This window comes from Epinephelus moara, chromosome 16 (genome assembly GCF_006386435.1).
Source record: "Epinephelus moara isolate mb chromosome 16, YSFRI_EMoa_1.0, whole genome shotgun sequence".
In the NCBI taxonomy this organism is placed as follows: Eukaryota; Metazoa; Chordata; class Actinopteri; order Perciformes; family Serranidae; genus Epinephelus; species Epinephelus moara.
Genome location: NC_065521.1, coordinates 45,247,258 through 45,249,244, shown reverse-complemented (window position 1 = coordinate 45,249,244; position 1,987 = coordinate 45,247,258). Strand labels below are relative to the sequence as shown.

Sequence of the window (1,987 nt, the reverse complement as noted above, 5' to 3'; positions counted from 1 at the left end):
GTCTACTGTCAGCGCAGGCGGAGCGCAGCCGGTGCAAGCCGAAGTTTGGCTGACCGGCGGACAGTGCGCACACGTCACCAAAACCTCACAGGCAGGTTTCCAGANACTCTCATTACGCCTTCGGGCGGCGCATTTAAGGGCGAGGAGAGGGGCTCATTTGATTGGTGTGATGTGTGTAAAACCCACTCCACGCCTTCTCTCCTCCCTCTTTCCGACTTGCGCAGGTAGGAGGGACGGAGGTGGGAAAGAGGAGTAGCTGCGCCAGCGCGCACGGTGTGCCAAACTTGCAAAATCCGCCTGGCCACACCCAGCTGGCAAAGCGCAGGTGCGCTGCGCCCCCGCCTCGCCCGGTCTGCCAAACTAGAGGCCTCTGTTGCTATAGATATCCTGCGTTTGCTTTGTTTGTCAAAGCACTTTGTAAACTTGCCAAATGTTTTAAAGTGTGAAAAAGTGGATCCATTGTAGAATGAATCTTTATTAATGTAATGGAAATGTCACTGCCTTTAAATGACTAATGATCATTCACCACAGTGTGGTCACTGTTTGTTTGTGGCTGTAGTCCAACAATGTGGCAGGCCTGTCAGACATATCTTTGAAAACAAGGAAAACGGCTGAGTTTATTGCCTATTATGCAAATAATTGTTTTATCGGAACACTTTGCATGACCTTAAAATGATAGTGAGGTACTGTGAGGCGTTTGTGTTGAACATCAGGAGCTATTTCAACAGCTGCAAGTCTGAAGTCACACATTCAAACAAACAGAGCGAACAAGATGGACACAGTTCTTCTGCTCATCACAGCAGGTCAGTGTTTGTTTTATGAATGTTTATTCTTCTGTTACAGCACTTTGATATATCCCTGTGTGGTACACATTATGATGCCAGTTGGGGAAAAAAAAGTTTGATTTGTTTTTTTTTTCTAAATGAAATAGACCAAGTAAACATCATTTAAAGACATTTTCAAGAAATATTATTATAGGCTTACACTTATGGGTATGTTACCTTAACGCAACACAGAACTGTGATAAGAAATGTTTTTAAAGTCTTATTGTTTAGAATTGTAATTAAATTGAATACAATACTAATGTCTGAACGTTTCCCTCAGACAATACTGTACCACTGTGGAACAGCCCATAGAAATGAATGCTTAGAGAGTGTAACATGTTTCATTAAACTATCATAACCCTCTTCTTAACAAAGTCAGTTATATTTCAGTGTTTGATTATTTGTTTTACATTTGAATATATTTTTGAAGTCTGGTGCTCAAACACTAAAGGGCACCCCTTAAATTACACACAGTAGCACATCTTTTACTCATATTTATTGAGACTATTTATTTCAGTATCCTCACAGTCATATAGTCAGACATGTTCGTCTGAACATGGGTGGGGACACATACTAAGTGAGGGGGTATGGGCCCTCTTCAGCATCAAACACTTAATTTCTGGAGAAGTTTTCTGCATCAATTTATGACGCAAATGTCTTGATGCCGCTCTGACACACAGACACACTTGTTTTATTTCACAACAGTGACATGGTAAGACCTTGGGCAAACACTGAAATGTAACGTGACAAAGTGAAGAGATATAAAAAGTTATCTGTAGTCTGAATCTGATCACTATGCATGTGTGTCACTACAGGGCTGTGTGCTGTCTCATCACATGCTGAACGTCAGTACCATTTTGTTTATGACCTGAAGAACTGGACTGAAGCACAAAGTTACTGCAGAGAGAAATACACAGACCTGGCTACTGTCGACAACATGGAGGACGTGAGGACCCTGATCAACATGGAAGATACAAGCAGAGTATGTTACAGCTATTTGAGTTCACTTTTCTGTCTTTCATTTCAGTCATTTTGATAAGTGTGTCAGTGACAGGTGGTTTGAAAGTATTAAAATCTGATCCTACATTGTAACTATAGTAAATATCTCCTGTAAAATGTAGTAGAGTAGAAGTATAAAGTGTTTTTAGTATAAACTTCCCTCA

At 41.1% G+C, this 1,987-nt stretch overlaps 1 protein-coding gene across 1 annotated transcript in view; it reads left to right on the top strand.

Moving 5' to 3' along the window:
* The first annotated feature begins 768 nt into the window (after positions 1 to 768).
* LOC126402365 (L-selectin-like) overlaps positions 769 to 1,987 on the top strand; it is a 6,084-nt gene continuing 4,865 nt past the window's right edge. Inside the window, exons 1-2 of the mRNA XM_050064266.1 lie at positions 769 to 803; positions 1,640 to 1,806. Of these exons, the coding sequence (XP_049920223.1) occupies positions 773 to 803; positions 1,640 to 1,806 (198 nt within the window). The 5' untranslated portion in view covers positions 769 to 772. The remainder of the gene's footprint in view (positions 804 to 1,639; positions 1,807 to 1,987) is intronic.